Source organism: Ovis canadensis, chromosome 24 (genome assembly GCF_042477335.2).
Source record: "Ovis canadensis isolate MfBH-ARS-UI-01 breed Bighorn chromosome 24, ARS-UI_OviCan_v2, whole genome shotgun sequence".
In the NCBI taxonomy this organism is placed as follows: domain Eukaryota; kingdom Metazoa; phylum Chordata; class Mammalia; order Artiodactyla; family Bovidae; genus Ovis; species Ovis canadensis.
Genome location: NC_091268.1, coordinates 23,795,065 through 23,812,588, shown reverse-complemented (window position 1 = coordinate 23,812,588; position 17,524 = coordinate 23,795,065). Strand labels below are relative to the sequence as shown.

Sequence of the window (17,524 nt, the reverse complement as noted above, 5' to 3'; positions counted from 1 at the left end):
TTCACTGCAGTCTTTCAGATTCTGCCCTGTGAGTACAAGAATTCAGGGAGGATTTCCCCTAATATTTTTAATAATGTCCTCATTACCCTCAGAGAAAAGAAGTTATCAGATTAACAAGTATGCATATTTTAAACTGAGTTTCCCTGGTGGCTGAGTGGGAAAGAATGTGCCTGCAATGCAGGAGGTGAGGGTTCAATCCCTGAGCCAGGAGGATCCCCTGGAGAAAGAAATGGAAATCCACTCCAGTATTCTTGCCCAGAGAATCCCATGGACAGAGGAACCAGGCAGGCTACAGTCCATGGGGTCCCAAAGAGTTGGACATGACTTAGTGAGTGAGCCCACAAACAGCTATGTGATGAAGGTTCCATAAGAATCCAAAGGGACAGCTACTAGGTTGCTGAGCATGTGAAAGTGTGGGGAGAGCAGTGTGCCTGGAGAGGGCATAGAAACTCCACGCTTTTTCCCCAAACCTTGTCCTATATATCTTTCCATCTGGCTGTTGATTCATACCTTTTAACATTCCTTGTGATTAATGGGTAAATAAATGGCAACCCACTCCAGTGTTCTTGCCTGGAGAATCCCAGGGATGGGGGAGCCTGGTGGGCTGCCATTTATGGGGTCACACAGAGTCGGACACGACTGAAGTGACTTAGCTGCAGCAGCAGCATACTGAGTAAACTAGTTTCTTGAGTTTTGTGAGACGCTCCAGTGAGTTATGTGAGACGTCTTAGCAAATAAACACCAACGTTTTAAACTAGTATTCCTTTTTCAGGACCCTGGACAGCACCCCACCGCACCCACCACCACCCAAGCAGCTATTCCATTTAATTTGTTATGTGTATACAGTGTTCAAGGGCTTCCCTGATGGCTCAGTGGTAAAGAATCTTCCTGCAATACAGACAGGTTCGATCTCTGGGTCGGGAAGATCCCCTAGGGGAGGGCATGGCTCCCCACTCCAGTATTCTTGCCTGGAAAATCCCATAGAGAGAGGAGCCCGGCAGGCTACAGCCCATGGGGTCACACAGAGTCGGGGACAACTGAAGCCACTGAGCATACACAGTGCAAAACACACCACCAAATACTTTACACATGTATGCTCCTTTACTCATTACAATGATTGTCCTCTGGTAAGACACACTATGCCATTAGCTCATCCAACTTGGAGAATTACTTTAACATCTCTATTCTTGAATATTAAGTAATTTTTAACCTCCTAATTTTTCATTTATGTCTCTTCCTTTTTGAATAAACCTCATTACCAAATTGCTTTGATTTCAGGGACATGATGTGATTTGTACTCAAGTTAAAAATAAGATAAATTTCAGTTATAGTCTTATTAATTTCTTTGAGCTCATTTTGTATATTTAAGTCAAGTAAGTTGTGTTTGTACCTATTGCTTCTTAATGTATTTGCCCTATCAAACTGCATTACAAATTATCCCTTCAGGTTTTAAAATTATTCAATATAGTCAAAGCTTCAGACATATTAACTTTTTATTATATATTATAAGCTCATTACATTGGAATTTGTGATGATCTGTGTTAAGTAATCACAGACTTTAATAAAATGGTGGCCTGCTATCAGCCTGGTTCTTTATTATTATTACTAGCTTCATTAGAAAAAATTCAAAAATAATAAAATGTCTATTATTCCAGAGGTATTACTATGCTTTTTGTATTTTATTCTTAGAAAATATTTGCTCATGATGAAAAAATTCTAAGTTCATTGGCATCCAAGGGCAGTTTTTTCCCAAATGCGATCAGGTAAAGATATGTTCATTTTAAAAATGTTATTCTCAGTTGATTTTCTAGCAATCTATGTCATACATGGATAAAATGGCTCCATTCAGCTCAGTTTCATATTCTTGTTCAGTTTTAATAAAAACATTAATTTATTTTACATAATATCTCCTATCTTTCTAAAATGATCTGAGATTTAGAACCCTGTGTCTCGCCCTATCCTTCTGAGACACCCACACGAAAATGAACTGATGAAAACTATTTTTAGGGGAAATAACCATCCATCCATCTACTACCTCATTGCCTCTATCTTCAGCGATGTGTTCTCATTGAATTATCGTGTGACTGTAATATCCTCAAATGACTTTTCAATTGCATTGAATCCCATTACCAACCTCAACAAGATTTTTGAATTGTAGAGATCTCATCTGTCTAAAGCAGAAGGTAAAAGGAAGAGAGTAATAGCAGAGGGGGCAGACTGTGACTCTCCCATATTCTTGTCACTCCCATAATTTTATGACCTTTTCTTGCAGGTTATAATTCTCCCTTTACTTCTGGGGTTCCCCACACATCATCCCTCCAGCGTGTTAGGATAAAAATGAAAATAAAACTCATGCTGGTTTGCAGAAGCATTGTGGTTGACTATTCAAGTCTAGTCTTGTTTCTCTTTAGCTTTGGTTCCCTGGATGATGCTATAATTACCTATGACCCTGTGGCCTCTTTATTTGCATTTTCACTTTCTCCTTTGGTTTTATCATTCTATTTTGTTTTTATTATCCTTGACCTGGTTTGTAAAATGTCATATGCTCTTCTCTATTTTTATCCTATTGTATGCAGTCTTATAAAATACCTCAAGTATTTTGTAAAGTAGAGAATGATTTAAATGTATGAATAAGCAATGGCAAGGGCTTCCTAGGTGTCTCAGTGGTAAAGAATCTGCCTGCCAATGCAGGAGATGCATGTTCAATCCCTGGGTCGGGAAGATCCCCTGGAGGAGGAAATGACAACCCACTCCAGCATTCTTGCCTGGAGAATCCCATGGATAGAGGAGCCTAGTGGGCTACAACCCATGGGGTCACCAAGGGTCAAACAGGACACAATGACAGCTTCTTTTGAAAGATGAAATTCATACCAGAGTGGGTTTCTCAGTGAATCTGAAAATGGACCTCGAGGCTTCCTGCTTGCCCCGGTTGTGAGGAGGAGTAGCTGATCGCATAACTGATCATGTCTCCATCCCTCTGGCCTCTTTTATCTGTAGAACCATTCAGCGCCTCCGTCTGGGTGATGATGTTTGTGATGCTGCTCATTGTCTCTGCCATAGCTGTCTTCGTCTTTGAATACTTCAGTCCTGTTGGATACAACAGAAACCTAGCCAAAGGGAAAGGTGAGGCTGTCTTCATATGCATGATTCAAAGTTGATGCCATTTAATTGACTTTCAGTGAAGATTTCAGATTTAGAACACATGATCCTACACTACCTTGCTATACCATTGTATTAATGATGCTGTGTCATTAATTCTACGTGCAATGCCATCCAGGTACGGGTTAGTCCCTTCAATGGAAAAGAAGGACAAGACTTAAAACATGAGACATTTTTAAGCTTGCTATAATGTGGAGTCAGTAGTTGTTAGGTAAATACTGCTGGTATTTGTTGAGAAAGCTTATTTGAAGCAGTTTTTTCTGGCAATTAGCTTTCAAAATGTGCATCAAAAGAAATGTTAAAACCACTATTGAGTCGCAACTTCAGTCTATGCAAAGAAAATGGTTTTATAGAATCTGGGTTAAGAACATTCTCTAAACTTCTGAATTGTGCTCTCTCATTTGTTTGATGATAAATATAATGATAAAATGGTGATTTTCCCTGGTTACATTTTCCTCTTGAAAATGCCTGACTTTAGTGCATTAGTACTTGATAAAGTGGCAATCAGTAAGCAGAAAATTGAATTGGGATGCATTCATTGGCTATAACTTATTAAGAGGATCACACCTGAGCCTTATGCATAAACACAGCACACAATTTTGAGTGAATTTTTCTCAATGCACAACACATTCTAAGTAAATGGTATCAGAAGGATGCCAAGACCAAATCTGTTTCCTGAAAAATGACTTTAGATGATGGAAGATAGAAGATCTTCAAGGTATAGTTATTAAAAAAAAAAAAAAAGGCACTTTGCCATATATTCTTCCACTAGGAAGATTCAATGTTGAAAACAGCCAACAGGTCATGAGGATCTATTGGGAACTCAGTTTTATTGAAGTCCTCCCACTTCTTAACCATTGAAGAGTGGTGATTACCACATAAATCACCTCCCATCAACCAAGCAGAGTAAAAATGCCCTAAATAATCATATTGTGTTTAAGTGGGGGAGTTGCCAGTCTTTCACTAAGCAGGTAATGTAATTAACCTAGTAAGAAGCTTTCCAACAGACTGGGTCCTGAGGCAGTTTTCTATGGGTGATAATATTGCAGGAGAGTAGATGTTTACGTTTGCAAAATCAGAGTTTGTGTTGTGTATGAATTCATGCATTTATTTGATGATTATTTATTGAGTGCCTGGTACTGGAGCAGGAGGGTAATGTGCTAAGTTGGATAAAGAGTTCCTGACCCTTTGGGAACTGATAAATTTAGTTGTGGAGATAATATGTCAACTGCATACATGAATAATCACAGATTGTAGTAAATTTTAAGAGGACAGGGGGAAAAATGATGGGATTTGAGCACATCTTAAATGTGATGGTCAAGAAGGACAGAGCTTCAGGAAAGGATGATGCTTGAGTTGAGACCTGAAGGATGAGGATTCCAACCTATGAAAAACTGAGGGAAAAGCCTTCCATGCAGGCTTTACAAAGTCTTGTATCTTAGCAGATACAAAGTTTTTGGCACAGGATCAATCTTGACCTTCCCAAGAAACAGAAGAGACGTAAGTGAGGTAGACAGGGGTATAAGATGGAGTCAGTGGTAAGCATTTCAGACTTTCTTCAAAATACGATGGCAGGGAAAAGGCAGAATAGACACCTGTATAGTGCAGAAAGGTCAGTTTCTATCCATCAAAGTTATTATCTATCAATATAAGCTGCCCAGTTCGTGGGGTCACAGAGTCGGATACACTGAGTGACTGAAGAACACCTATCGAGATGATGTGGAAAGAGGGAGGCTGGTTAAGGAAGGTGGTGTCGGTTTCCAAGAGAAAGAACTACAGTGGTTTGGGCTTGGATGGAGATGATAGAGATGGAGGTGAACGGACACGTTTGAAATGTATTTTGGAAGATATTAATAAAAAACTACCGAAAGGCCATCATGTACAATACATTCTCCTTTGGCCAAAGCACACACTGTTGTGAAGGAAGGAATCTAGCGTGCCAGTTTCCCAGCCCTTCCATCACCTGGAGGCTTTTTGTTTTCTGCTCATCCACATGTAGAAACTCTCAGGAAATCACAGCTGCTTATCTCCTTGCACAAAATAGTTTTCTGTTACATTTCAGTCCTTTTGGGGAGGGGGGAATTATATGATTCAGGAACAGTCTACTTAATCAGGAATTCCTAAATGTCTTGGACAGCTACCCTGCAACTGCCCATTTCTGATTCCCAAATAGACGTCACTTCTGATCAACAGGCAACCCTAATAAAATTAAGTAGTTCATGGAGTTGACTGGATCGACTCTTATTATTTTTTGCAAAGAGTTCTCAGCCTCTTGGGTATAAGCCCAGAAGCTCATAAAATGAGGCAAAGAGAAAGCAGAAAGCTTGAGGTTGAGGATAATAGAATTAGTTGCCTTCTCTTTAATGTGTTGTATATGGATATTGTAAGTATTGCTGTAGCCTGAGTTTGCCCTCCATGTACAGAAAGCCTGATTCCTAGTTAGGCTCTCTGCCCAGAACTTCATAACTTCCATCAATCTGGATTCACTTCTGCCTCTTTTATTTATTGCCCACTCCACATGCATCACCAACTAAAGTCTAAGTAGATCATTCATATCTTCATTTACTTAAATGACATAAAAATTAACCTTCTGTTAAAGGAAGACTCTCTTCCCCGTGAAATGAGGGCATAAATTGATTTTTTTTCTCCCTTGCACAAAAACAGCTTGAAAGCTCTAACATGCGTTTTGCAGCCTGCATATTCTCCTCCCCAGTAAATTCTGGCAGATTGTTCTGCCTCTTTAGTTAAGTCTGTGGCAAGGAACACTTAAGAATCTCAAGAATACGCAGAGGGAGAAGAAGTGCTGTGATATCAGAGTTCATTTCCAATGACCCTGCAACCAAATGTCTCCCATCTGTGAAGTGTTAGGAGAATTAAGCGCCTATTGTTCTGTTCCTTAATGTCTCCATTTGGAGAGCGTTTTAGTTTGGTTTAATTTCTATATTGTGCACATCTTACATCTGAGTTTGAACAGGAGCCGTTGCTAGGGACAGTCAGATGAGAATGTCAAACATCAGTCCCTCTGAATTGCATGGTTCTCATACAGTATCCCAACCCATGCATACCGAATCAGCCCATACACACGTGTTTTTTTTTGTAAGGCCGTCCGTGTACCCCCTAAAAGGAAATCAAATCAAATGCACATTTAAAACAGGTCATAGCACTACTTCTAATTCAAGCCTGCATTTTCACTTCGCTCTCTCCTCCCTCCCTCCCTCCCTTCATTCTTCCTTCCTTCCTTCATGCATTTCTCTCTTCCCTTCCTCCTTCCTTCCTTTCTTTCTTGCTTCTTCCCTTCCTCCCTTTTTCCCTCCTCTACCTTCCTCCCTTCCTCTCTGTCTGTCTTCCTTTCTTTCCTTTTCTTTTAGGAAATGTGGCAAAAAGTCAACAATACAGAAATGTGGGAAGAAAGCTAATTTTTAGAGAAAAAAGAACTCGTGGTTGTGGTCCTGGGACAGTGATGAGATACACTTGTCTTCTGACAGCCTTCAGGGTTGCTGGGGCCAGTGCATGCTCCCAAGCGTGTGTTTTGAGGATGCCCTGAGAATGTCCTTCCTGTCATTTGCAGCACCCCATGGGCCTTCTTTTACGATTGGAAAAGCTATTTGGCTCCTCTGGGGCCTGGTGTTCAACAACTCTGTGCCTGTCCAGAATCCTAAAGGGACCACCAGCAAGATCATGGTGTCCGTGTGGGCGTTCTTCGCCGTCATCTTCCTGGCCAGCTACACAGCCAACCTGGCCGCTTTCATGATCCAGGAGGAGTTTGTGGACCAAGTGACTGGCCTCAGTGACAAAAAGGTAAGGTCACTTCGCTTTCGTCTCTGCCTGAGGAGTTAATGCTAAGGGTTCCCCGCTCAGAGGATGTTTTCCTGTGAGTTTTCCAAGAGCCAACTGAGGGCAGGAGGACAGGGGGGCCACTAGGGATGAGATGGTGGGATGGCATCACTGACTCAATGGACCTGAGTTTGAGGAAACTCCGGGAGATGGTGAAGGACAGGGGAACCTGGCGTGCTGCAGTCCACGGGGTCGCAAAGAGTCAGACACAACTGAGCAACTGAACAACAGAGGAAGTAAATCAGTCTCCCACCACCCAAATCATCAACTCTACAGCACAAACCTAGGGGGATTTTCTTTGCCTCTTAAATCCATTGGGCATATTTTGAAAGGTCTCAGGAACAGAAGCTTAAGCTTAGCTCTCCTAAGTCTTAAAAAGTCCAGATCTAATTTGGGAACGTAGTTTCCCCCAGTATCATCCCTCATATTTACATGATTGTGTTCATGATGCTGTCCGATCTCCGTGACTCACATCACAGCTTAGGGCAGAGGCTTCCCTGGTGGCTCAGATGGCAAAGCGTCTGCCTGCCATGTGGGAGACCTGGGTTTGATCCCTGAATCGGGAAGATCCCCTGGAGAAGGAAATGGCAACCCACTCCAGTACTCTTGCCTGGAAAATTCCATGGACAGAGGAGCCTGGTGGGCTACAGTCCATGCGAGCGCAGTCTGACATGACTGAGCAACTTCACTCATCTTGTCGTGGAGAGGACAATGGTGAGGAAGATCCATTAACCTTGGACCAGGAGAATCTTGGGTGAAGCTCTCGGCTATAGGTACCTCCCAGTTCTGTGACTTTGTATGAGTCTCTCATGCTCCTTGCCTTGGATTTGTCATCTCTGACTTGAAAACAAAAATCCTCTCTAAGCCCTGCCCATTTGTTCAGTCATGTCTGACTCTTTGTGACCTCATTGTAGCCCACCAGGCTCCTTTGTCCATGGGATTCTCCAGGCAAGAATACTGGAGCAGGAAGCCATTTACTCCTCCAGGGGATCTTCCTGGCTCAGGGAAGTCTCCTGCACTGGCAGGTGGATTCTTTACTGCTGAGCAACCAGCGAGGCCCTTCTCTGAGCCCTGCCCAGATGCAAAACTGACAGCTCCTTTTCACCACGTAACCAATCAGCCCATCGCCAGCACTTGACTCACGTGAAATTTCTTCAAGGGATGTAAAAGGAATACAGGACCGATTTTTCACTTCCCGCTGGTTCCATTTACTCAGACACAGCTCCAGGCCCCCCTCGTGTGTGTTGTGCTTCCCACCACCAGGGAGACAGAAATGTTAACACCTGCTCTCTCCGTTCCCCAGTGCCATGTAACAAGGGCTGTGGGGTGTGAGTAGCTACTCAGAAACGCACAGGGAGGAAGAAAGGAGGTAAACTGGGTACGTCCTTCTATTGAAATTTTAGTCTCAGGAAGCAGACCCTGACTTGCTAAGCTCAGCAGTGTGGGGATTTGCTGCGTTGCAAAGATTTTCTGTCTTGTGTGCGAGTATAATTTGTCTCTTTATAAAATCTCACTATCGTGTCTTGTTGGCATAAGGCTACATATATCCTTTCGGCATTCATCAGCAGACCGCTGAATAGAAAATCAGCCCATGAAGAGCATTTAACAGCTTATCCGTGACTTACAGGGTGGTTGAACGAAGTGCAGAGAGGCCTGTCATCAGAGAGATGGTGGGGGGCGGGGGTGCTGGGGTGAGTCACCTTCACAGAGGCACCATCACCCTCGGGAATCGTTGGCCTCTGATGGCTCCCCATCAGAAATGCCTCTTGAGTGAGTGCCACTGTCCTCATCGTGACAACGCCTTGTGCTAGCTGGCCCATCCCCATGTGCCCCCTCCCTCTCGCTCGCGGAGGCCCCCTCTCTGTCCCTTAGGCATCCAAGTGTGTTTCCACCGCAGTGCCCTTGCACGTCTCAGGTCCTCTGCCAGGAATGTTCTGCCCCCTTTTATTCTCATGGACGACTCCTCCTGCCCTTGCACGTCTCAGGTCCTCTGCCGGGAATATTCTGCCCCCTTTTATTCTCATGGACGACTCCTCCTGAACTTCCAGGTTTTAGGGGAACTAACACCTCTTGGGAGAGCCTTCCTGGTCACCGTGGTCCCCTTGGTAGCCTGGGCTTGTGCTCCTGTGAAACTTAAATTCCAGTAGGAAGAAATAAGCAGCACCTGAGTAAATGTAATGGACAAGGAAATTCCAGGCAGGAGTAAGTGCTGTAAAGGAGAGAATACTGATGAGATTAAAATAGACTTGGGGGAAGGGGGTGGCAGGGTTCTGTGGCACTGAGTGGATGCCCAACGCACGCTTGCTAACTGAGTGAGAAAGGCATGGTGTGTTGGGCCTGCGGGCACCCCCTGGGGCTCCTTGGATCCCTTACCCAACTCTGTGCCCAGCCTCACCTTTGCTGATGAAGGCTCAGGGACCTTCAGAGGGTAATTATCTTACAGCAGCAGAACGGTGCATGCCTGGATATTATTATTGTTGTTCAGTCGCTAAGTCATGTCTGACTCTTTGTGACCCCATGGACTATAGCACACCAGGGTTCCCTGTCTTTCACCCTCTCCTGGAATTTGCTTAAACTCACGTCCATCGAGTCTGTGATGCCATCCAACCATCTCTTCCTCTATCACCCCCTTCTCCTGCCCTCAATCTTTCCCAGCATCAGGGTCTTTTCCAGTAAGTTGGCTCTTCATATCAGGTGGCCAGAGTATCAGAGCTTTAATGTTAGCATCAGTCCTTCCAATAAATATTCAGGGTTGATTTCCTTTAGGATTGACTGGTTTGATCTCCTTGCAGTCTGAAGGACTCTAAAGAGTCTTCTCCAACACCACAGTTAGAAAGCATCGACCTTCCTGTAACCAATGACTAACCAGGGGGAAACCTCCAAGGTGCAGTTTACTCTTGAGCTCCCTTTGGGTTCAGGCTGATGTTAAGACTTTGCCCATAGTCACACCCTTGCCTGGCTTCCTCCCCTTCCCCAACCTCCTTCCCCCGTCTCCTTCCTGGTTTCTCCTGGAGCCCTTCCTTCATAAATCACATTCACTCAATTCCTTGGCTTACCTAAAGTGTAGCTGGGGGCAGCAGAGAAAGCCATCTACTTGGAGTCAAGAAAGTTGGGTTTCCTTTCCTCTCTGCCATGTACCAGCCGTGTGATGCCTTTAGTGTTGTGCAACCTTGCTGTGCCTCCTAGCTTCTCTCTCAACATTTGGGAGTCATAGTTGCTCTGAGGATAATAGGAAGCTGCCAATGAGAATGTTCCCCATAGCCAATGAAATCCTCTACAGACCCAATTACATCATATATGGGAGCAAATGTATAGTTCCTAGAGTAAGCGACCAGAGGAACATTGGAAGCAGTGGGAAACCATGTTCTGGATGAGAAGATTTTTTCAAGAAAGTATTAATAATCTGTAGGGACTTCTTTGGACTTCCCTGGCAGCTCAGTAGTGGAGCTGAAGGAGACGTAGTTTGGACCCCTGGGTCGGGAAGATGCCCTGGAGAAGGGAATGGCAACCTGCTCCAGTCTTCCTGCCTGGAGAGTCCCAGGGACAGAGGAGCCTGGTGGGCCACCGTCCATGGGGTTGCAAAGAGTGGGACACGCAGGGACTGCTTGGTGGCCCAGTGGCTAAAACTCTGTGTTCCCAGTGCAGGCAGCTCGGGTTCAACCCCTGGCCAGGGAGCTGGATCCCACATGCCGCGACCGAGACCTGGCACAGCCAAGTAAACTAAATAAACATTTTTTTAAAAAAAGAAAGTAGTTGGCAGAATATTTTACTTTTTGATGCTATTTTCAACAGCAAGGAGGGAAAACAAGTCCCTTGCTACCTAGTTTTAGGTCTAATAACATGACTGCTTGTGGGAAAACTAATTAGAACCACTAATAATTCCACTGACCTTCTCTGACTTGGAAACACCTAGTAACAGATACTGTATCCTCATGAGACACGGCTCAGCTTCCATGCTCAGAGCATTAGCAGCAAGCAGATAGCTCTTTTAATTAAATGTTTGATACAATTAAATAAACAGCAAAATTCCTGGAGTAAATAAGCTAAGTGCTCCCAGAAGATTAATGGCAAATACACCAAGAAAGTCTGCAAAATAAAACACATATATTGAATCAATTTATTTTAATACTGTATGCAAGTGTATTTATTTTTGTTTGTTTTAATCATGAGTATCTGTGTAACAACTCAGGCTTATAATACTTTGCAACCATTTACAGTATTAGGGCTTGCTGTTGGACCCCATGGTGTGCTCAGGTGACCTTGGGGTTAAATTATACATAGAGGAGTTCATTCCCCTCGAAATTATTAAAGAAATTGGAATATTGGTGGCGACCCTTTTCAAAATGTTGAGTGTTACCGTGGTTGCTGAAATCTGTCTCTGGGAGACAGATTGCTGTAGTGGAGAAAGCAACACCATAGGGGTCAAATGAATCTAGGGTCAAATCCTGGCCTGCCATATAGTAGTTGTATGGCCTTCAGAGTGTCCGTCTCCCCGTGGCCTAATTTCCTGATAGAGGGGTTTAATACTGTTCTGGCAAGGTTGATATGAGGATTAGGGATAATCCTCACACCATGCCTGGCACATGGCAGGTAATCCTGTTACAAATGTTCTTTCTTCCCTCGCCTCACCATTCCTCCAGCCCCTCTCTGCTGCCTCTCCCTGCTCCTTCTCCCTCCGCCTCCTCTTGACCATCACCGTTGCCTGATTTGAACCATCCCTCCTTTCCGGGGTCTGGAATGTTATTGCACCAACAGCGATAGAGGGAGTTCAGGGACTGGACCTTGTGGATGAGCCCATGAACATGTTCTCATGGAGTCATGCTGGGTGAGCCTCGTACACCACCCTCACTGGTTGAATGGAGGCCTCTGAGCCTCTCCTTCCTCTTAAGGGCCAGGAAAGTTTGATGCTACATCTGGAAGCATGTGGCTTCCCAGGTGGCTCAGTGGTAAAGAATCTGCCTGCCGGTGCAGGAGACACAGAGACACGGGTTTGCTCCCTGGATTGGGAAGATCCTCTGGAATAGGAAATAGTAACCCTCTCCAGTATTCTTGTCAGAGAAATCCAATGGATGGAGGAACCTGGCAGGCTACAGTCCACAGGGTCGCAAAGAGTCAGACAGGACTGAAGCAACTTAGCATGAACACATGTGATCTTATTGATGGAGGAGACCTCTGCAGCACCCTGGGCTGGAGCCCACATTTGTTTCTTCTACACTCTGAACTCTCTGGAAGAAAGTTACCTTGGAAATCCATTCCTATAAGAAACACATACAGAGTACATCATGGGAAAAGCAGGGCTGGATGAAGCATAAGCTGGAATCAAGATTGCCAGGAGAAATATCAACAACCTCAGATACACAGGTGACACCACCCTTATGGCAGAAAGAGAACTAAAGAGTCTCTTGATGAAAGTGAAAGAGGAGAGTGAAAAAGTTGGCTTAAAGCTCAACTTTCAAAAAACTAAGATCATGACATCCAGTCCCATCACTTCATGGCAAATAGACGGGGAAACAATGGAAACAGTGACAGACTTTATTTTGGGGGGCTCCAAAATCACTTCAGATGGTGATTGCAGCCATGAAATTAAAAGACACTTGCTCCTTGGAAGAAAAGTTACGACCAACCTAGACAGCATATTAAAAAGCAGAGACATTACTTTGCTGACAAAGGTCCATCTAGTCAAAGCTATGGTTTTTCCAGTAGTCATGTATGGATGTGAGAGATGGACTATGAAGAAAGCTGAGTGCCAAAGAATTGATGCTTTTGAACTGTGGTGTTGGAGAAGACTCTTGAGAGTTCCTTGGACTGCAAGGAGATCCAACCAGTCAATCCTAAAGGAAATCAGTCCTGAATATTTATTGGAAGGACTGATGCTGAAGCCAAAACTCCAATACTTTGGCCCCCTGATGCAAAGAACTGACTTATTGGAAAAGACCCTGATGCTGGGGAATTTTGAAGGTAGGAGGAGAAGGGGACAACTGAGGACAAGATGGTTGGATGGCATTGCCAACTCGATGGACGTGAGTTTGAGCAAGCTCCAGGGGTTGGTGATGGACAGGGAAGCCTGGTGTGCTGCAGTCCATGGGGCTGCAAAGAGTCAGACACAAATGAGGGACAGAACTGAACTGAAGAAACACAGAGTGTGCCCTTAACACAAGGCCCTGGGCTTCCTGCAAGAGTCATCCTTGCCCCTAGCTATTTGTCACACTGTAGGTCAGGACGCTTTAGGGAGTCATGACATTAATTTACAGATTGTGGCCGTTTAAAAGGTAGTTCACCGTGGCTGACACTGGAGGATAATCCCAGGTAGAAAGCGTGCTATGACGTGTCTGTGTGTGTGCAGGGCAGAGATGGAAGATGTGTCATGAGTCATGCTTTCAAAAGTTGGACAACCTTTAGTTGAGCAGGAAGAGGTTCCTCCATCTGGGTGCCAGGCTGAGTTTAGAGTGGGTGATGGTACAGTCAAGGCCAGAGAAGTGTAGAAATTCATCCCCGAGGTGGACTCCCTCTCTCTATTGTTCTGCAAACCAAAGGCGGTGGGATTGTGCTGGGGTAGCGCCTCCCCTTCCGAGGTGATGGGTTGTTACACCACTTGCCTGAGTGAGTGCAAAGAGCATTCTGTTGTCTGCACACACACACAAACACACACACACACTCCCAACGCAAGGCTCCCAGCAGGAGGATCTCATTTGGAGAATATATGGCCACATTCCCCCCATCCAGTTATGGCTGCTTATTAGGCAGCAGCATGCCTAATTGAAGGGGGACGATCTGCAGCTGGAAATTTTAATTAACAATGAAATGAAGTGTGAGCCTGGAAAAAGGAATAATGGTTTCCATGGGCCTCACCCTGGGGTAAACTTGGACACTTCCTTGGGCAGCTGTCAGTTCCGTGGAAGACATGCTGGCCTGGGACTCTGAGAGACCTCTGGACCCCACGGGACCCCAGTGCTGGTGCTGCCAGAGGTTTACTGGCTGTCCTTCCTCCTGAGTTTCAAGGTCCTCACCTCTCAAAGAGGAGAGATCACTAGTGAGGGTCCCGGAGGAAAGATAGAGTTCAGACCTTAGGGCTGCTTACAAAGAGTATAATCAAGAACACTTGACAAGCCAACTCATTGGAAAAGACACTGATGCTGGGAAAGATTGAGGGCAGGAAGAAAAGGGGACAACAGAGGATAAGATGGTTGGATGGCATCATGGACTCAATGGACCTGTGTTTGAGCAAACTCTGGGAAATGATGAAGGACAGGGAAGCCTGGTGTGCTGCAGTCCATGGGGTCGCGAAGAGTCAGACGTGACTTAGCGACTGAACAACAATGATCTCAAGAAGGTCATGTGACCTCTCTGAGCCTTGGTTTCCTCATCTGTGAAACCAAGCCTTGAAGGTTATTTTCCTGGCAGAGTTGTTCTAGGGCTTCCCGGGGGGGTCAGGTGGTAAAGAATCTGCCTGCCCATGGAGGAGACCTGAGTTTGATCCCTGGGTCAAGAAAATCCCCTGGAGAAGGGAATGGCAACCCACTCCAGTATTCTTGCCTGGAGAATTCCATGGACAGAGGAGCCTGGCAGGCTACAGTCCATGTGGTCTCAAAGAGTCAGACAAGACTGAGCGACTAACACACACACAGGGTTGTTGTATTAAATGAGCCAATATTTGCTAACATTCTTGGCACATTGCTGGCCCCAGCTGGGTCCTCAAGAAGTGTTAAGTCATATTATCATCACTTTCTGGCTCCAGAATTCCATATTTCATAGAAAAATGAGGCCCAGGTTACATTTTTTTTTTTTTTTTTGCCCAGGATAATGGTAGAAATGAAAAGTAAGAGCTTTTTTTTATTTAAAAATTTAACATTTTGTTTTTAATTGGAAGATAATTGCTTTATAATGTTGTGTTGATTCTTGCCTTGCAACAAGACCAATCAGCTGTAATTATATATATAGATCCCCTCTATTTTGAGCCTCCCTCCCACCCCCTCATCCCAGCCCTCTGTGTCATCACAGAGCCCCAGGCTGGCGCCCTGTGTTATACAGCAGCTTCCCACTACCACTAGCTATGAACAGTTTTATTTTGTGAGTGCTTCTTCTGTTCTAGACACTATCTTATTACTTGACAAGCACTGTAATTTTAGATCTTCCCTTTGACCGCAAGAGGGAAGTACTGATGGGTTTCCTACTCTGCAGACAGGAAGTGGAAACAGTGGGAAGGGAAGTGACTTCACAAAGACTCCACAGTCTGAAAGGGACTGATTTTGGAACCTGCGAAGCTGGGCTCACACTTAATAACCATTGCCTTGTGCTGTCTCTAGATTTTAACTGTATTTCCAGGATTTAGACCCAGTTCTTTGGACACCTAATCTGATTAGACTATCCCAAACACTGAAGATGTGAGTAGATGTCAGAGAGGAAGAAAACCTTTCTCTCTCCTTCTGGATTCTTCTGCCTGGTCTTAGAATTAAATTAACGTGAGACAGACCAACAGGAGAAAATCTAATTTAATTTTGAATGCACAGGAACCCCCTCCTACCCCCCGCTGCCTTACATGAGAGGTTCAGAGACAGAAAGATAAAATCAGGATGAAGTGCCATCCCAAGCTAAGGAGTAGAGTAGGAGCCTGGGGCTGTAGAGGGAGGTGGGTGATTCACAGGATGATGAGAAGAGCAGATGTTCAGTAATTAAATGTTTGCCTGTCATAGGTCATAAAATGTTATTTCTGATAATCATTCTTCTTACGGGCAAGGCCCCCAATTTAAATTCTTTAAGGGAAGGGGGAAAAGTTTCTCCTGAGCCCACGGGATCTTGAATGCCTTCAGTTCAAAATAATTCACATGCCAAATTGGCGTATCTGGGGGAGGGATAAATTAAGAGCTTGGGATTAGCAGATACAAACTACTGTATGTCAAACATAAACAGCAAGTCCCTCTGTATAGCACAGGGAACTGTGTTCAACATCTTGTAATAAACTATAATGGAAAAGAATATGTATATATGACTGAATCACTTTGCTGTATACCAGAAGCTCACACAATATTGTAAATCAACTCCACTTCAATAAAAAAATAATTTTTTTAAAGAATGGAAAAATTCAGGGAAAGACAGCTTCACTGGTAAATTTTACCAGTTTAAAGAAGAATTAATACCAATCCTTCTTAAACTCTTCAGAAAAATAGAGAGTAAGGGAACACTTCCTAACTTATTCTATGAAGCCAGTATTTTTCCTTGATACTAAAGTAAACAAAGATATCACAAGGAAAAAAAAAAAAAAAGATGGGCCAATGTCTTATTGTTTTTAATTGGAGTATAGTTGCTTTGGGTCTTCCCAGGTGGCCCAGTGGTAAAAAAAATCTGCCGGCAGGAGGCTAAATGCAGGAGATGTGAGACGTGGGTTTGATCCCTGGGTCGGGAAGATCCCCTGGAGTAGGAAATGGCACCCCACACTAGTATTCTTGCCTGATAAATTCCATGGGCAGAGGAGCCTGGCGAGCTACAGTCCATGGGGTCACAAAGTCAGACAGGACTGAGCGACTGAGCACGAGCTTTATAATGTTGTTAGCTTCTCCTGCACAGCAGAGTGAATCAGCTCTACGTATACATACATCCCGTCTTCCCTGGATCTCCTTCCCATTTAGGTCACCACAGAGCGTGGAGCAGAGTTCCCTGTGCTGTGCAGTAGGTTCTCATTAGTCATCTGTTTCATACCTAGTACTGTATATATGTCAATCCCAATCCACCCCACCCTCGCATCCTCCCTTGGTGTCTGTACATTTGTTCTCTACATCTTTTTAAAATATTGATGCAAAAATCCTCAGCAAGCTACCAGCAACCCAAGTCAAGCAGAAGCATATAAAAAGGATAATATGTCATGACCAAATGAAATTTATCCAAAGAATGTGTAGATGATTAAACATATGAAAATAAGTTGATGTAACACACAGCATAAAGAGAGTGAAAAAAATAACCACATGATCAAAGTGGGACATCTTGGGGAGGACTGTTCTGAACAGCCAGTCTCAGCCAATCAGGAAAGATGAGGGGAGCATGGACAGTGAGCCGTTACAGAGGCTCGGTAGCCACACTGGACACGGGTATGCCCGGGAAGCTAAGGTTAGCATGGACTCCAGCTCAAGAAACCTTCATGGATGCTGCCGTTGTGCCTGGGATGGGTTGTTGTTTTAGTGGCTAGCTTGTGCCTGACTCTTTTGTGACTCCATGGACTGTACCCTCCAGGCTCCTCTGTCCATGGGATTTCCCAGGCAAGAATACTGGAATGTGTTGCCATTTCCTTCTCCAGGGGATTTTCCCAACCCAGGGACCAAATCTGTGTCTCTGCCATTGATAGGCAGATTCTTTACCACTGAGCCACAGGGAAGCCCCTGGGGTGTGTTAGGCCCTCGACAAGTACTGCCTGCCTGCATGCATGAACAGATGAATGAATGAATGATGGCTAGAGAATGAGTAGATGATAACATAGAATCATTGTAAGGGAAGAAAAATGACTGTCCCTCTACCCTTCTCGGTTCTTGGTTGAGACCTCCAC

General features: G+C 44.4%; 1 protein-coding gene across 2 annotated transcripts in view; it reads left to right on the top strand.

Annotated features, from left to right (window-relative positions):
* GRIN2A (glutamate ionotropic receptor NMDA type subunit 2A) overlaps nt 1-17,524 on the top strand; it is a 433,676-nt gene that overhangs the window by 350,233 nt on the left and 65,919 nt on the right. For both annotated transcript variants that reach the window (XM_069569483.1, XM_069569485.1), the window contains 2 exons: nt 2,998-3,123; nt 6,728-6,957. In XM_069569483.1, the coding sequence (XP_069425584.1) occupies nt 2,998-3,123; nt 6,728-6,957 (356 nt within the window). The remainder of the gene's footprint in view (nt 1-2,997; nt 3,124-6,727; nt 6,958-17,524) is intronic.